Genomic DNA, 1,446 nt, shown 5'->3' with positions numbered 1-1,446 from the left:
ATTCAGGGACAGTTCCCACAAAAATTACAGAAGCAAATAATCAAAAACAGCTTCTAGCATGACCTGCCGTCGAGATATTTTGCTACCACGCTTTTCTCTTCCCAAATCAATGTCCACGACGAGGTCTTCTGTTGACCTGCCAAGCAGAACCTACGCAGGACCAGACCATAGAGGAACAATGCTCAATGCTCTAAACAGATTATCATTCCTTGGAGGTTTCACTAATCAACGATAAGAACAATGAGAAGATGCTCCAAATTGATATATTATAATCATAATACCTCGGGTTTCTTGATGTAATGTTTTGAACGTCTGCCATACAAAACAGCAAAAGCGGCATGCGAAGCAATGGCTCTTTGCATGTATGAGTAAGCAGCCTGCTCAAGTCTGGCAATTGCTCTTTTGGTGTCCTCATTCTGATACTTGGCAACTGTAAGTGACAAACAACCACAACGCAGTCCAATACATTATGAACTATACAACTCAGTTTTCCAACTTCAAGTAATGCTTGCGTGCCACACTCAACAAGAACCCGTATGTTTCCACCACAAAATGCCATAGAACGGTAACATGAATTGGATTTCACAGGTCCCAATCACGCAAACTTGTGAATATTCATAGCTGTGCCACATGTTAGAGTATCTGGGAGAAAATAAAACACTTAAGGACAAAATAATTTATGTTGAATGTGAAGAGATGCTGAATTACCTTCACGCTTAAAAACATCGTGATCATCAGGATCCAAATCCATATCAAGTATCTGAATTGACAGCGATATTTTTGGGTTAAGGCATAATAAATAAAAAGAATTCAAAAACTGAGAGAAAAAAAATTGAATGCAAACAACTTTTTATACATGGAAATATGAATCATGCATAATAAGAACAGAAATTACGTGTTACCATAGCCTCAATATCAGAATAATAAGGCAACTCTTCATCACTATCGTCGAGATGTTCATCCACTGATGAATTGACCTCCGGTTCAGCGATTACCATCTCTATCGAGCCATCATCATCATGTGTTGCATGTGGTGGATTGTCAACGACTAGGACTCCTTGTTCCAGTTTACTGTTTCCAACATCTTTCTTGGAAAGCTTTCCATGGCCATCAGATCTCATAGAGGATTTTCCCGGAATAAGCTTTGCAGTTTCAACTGCAATGTTTCCATCTACCGACGCTGTGGATTGAGTATTCGAACATTTCTGTGCAGAGCCTGCACAAGAAGAACCACCAGAACTGATAGCCATGACTCTGGAAATGGTATTATGTGACTCAGTACTCAGGAATGGCCTGTATTCGGTACCTTGACTTGGCTGACCCTTCTCTGGCTTTCCCTGAGAAGACGCCTGTGATAGTCCAGGATTCTTCGGCATATTCACTGAATTTCCCACATTTCTCTCTTTACTGGTCGAGATATCTCTAAAAAACATAGATACTTGATTA

General features: G+C 40.0%; 1 protein-coding gene across 1 annotated transcript; it reads right to left on the bottom strand.

The window, feature by feature from the left end:
- Window positions 1-28: 28 nt before the first annotated feature.
- On the bottom strand, window positions 29-1,433 carry LOC104811350 (the record flags this gene model as incomplete). Its single annotated transcript, XM_010538012.1, has 4 exons — window positions 903-1,433; window positions 709-760; window positions 282-430; window positions 29-150 (listed from the first exon to the last, which is right to left on the bottom strand). Coding segments are annotated over exons 1-4 (854 nt in total), but the record flags the coding sequence as incomplete, so codon positions are not given.
- Window positions 1,434-1,446: the final 13 nt, after the last annotated feature.

This window comes from Tarenaya hassleriana, unplaced genomic scaffold, assembly GCF_000463585.1.
Source record: "Tarenaya hassleriana unplaced genomic scaffold, ASM46358v1 Cleome1966, whole genome shotgun sequence".
In the NCBI taxonomy this organism is placed as follows: Eukaryota; Viridiplantae; Streptophyta; class Magnoliopsida; order Brassicales; family Cleomaceae; genus Tarenaya; species Tarenaya hassleriana.
The sequence above is the reverse complement of the archived record's forward strand: the minus strand, read 5'-3'. Positions and strand labels throughout refer to the sequence as shown.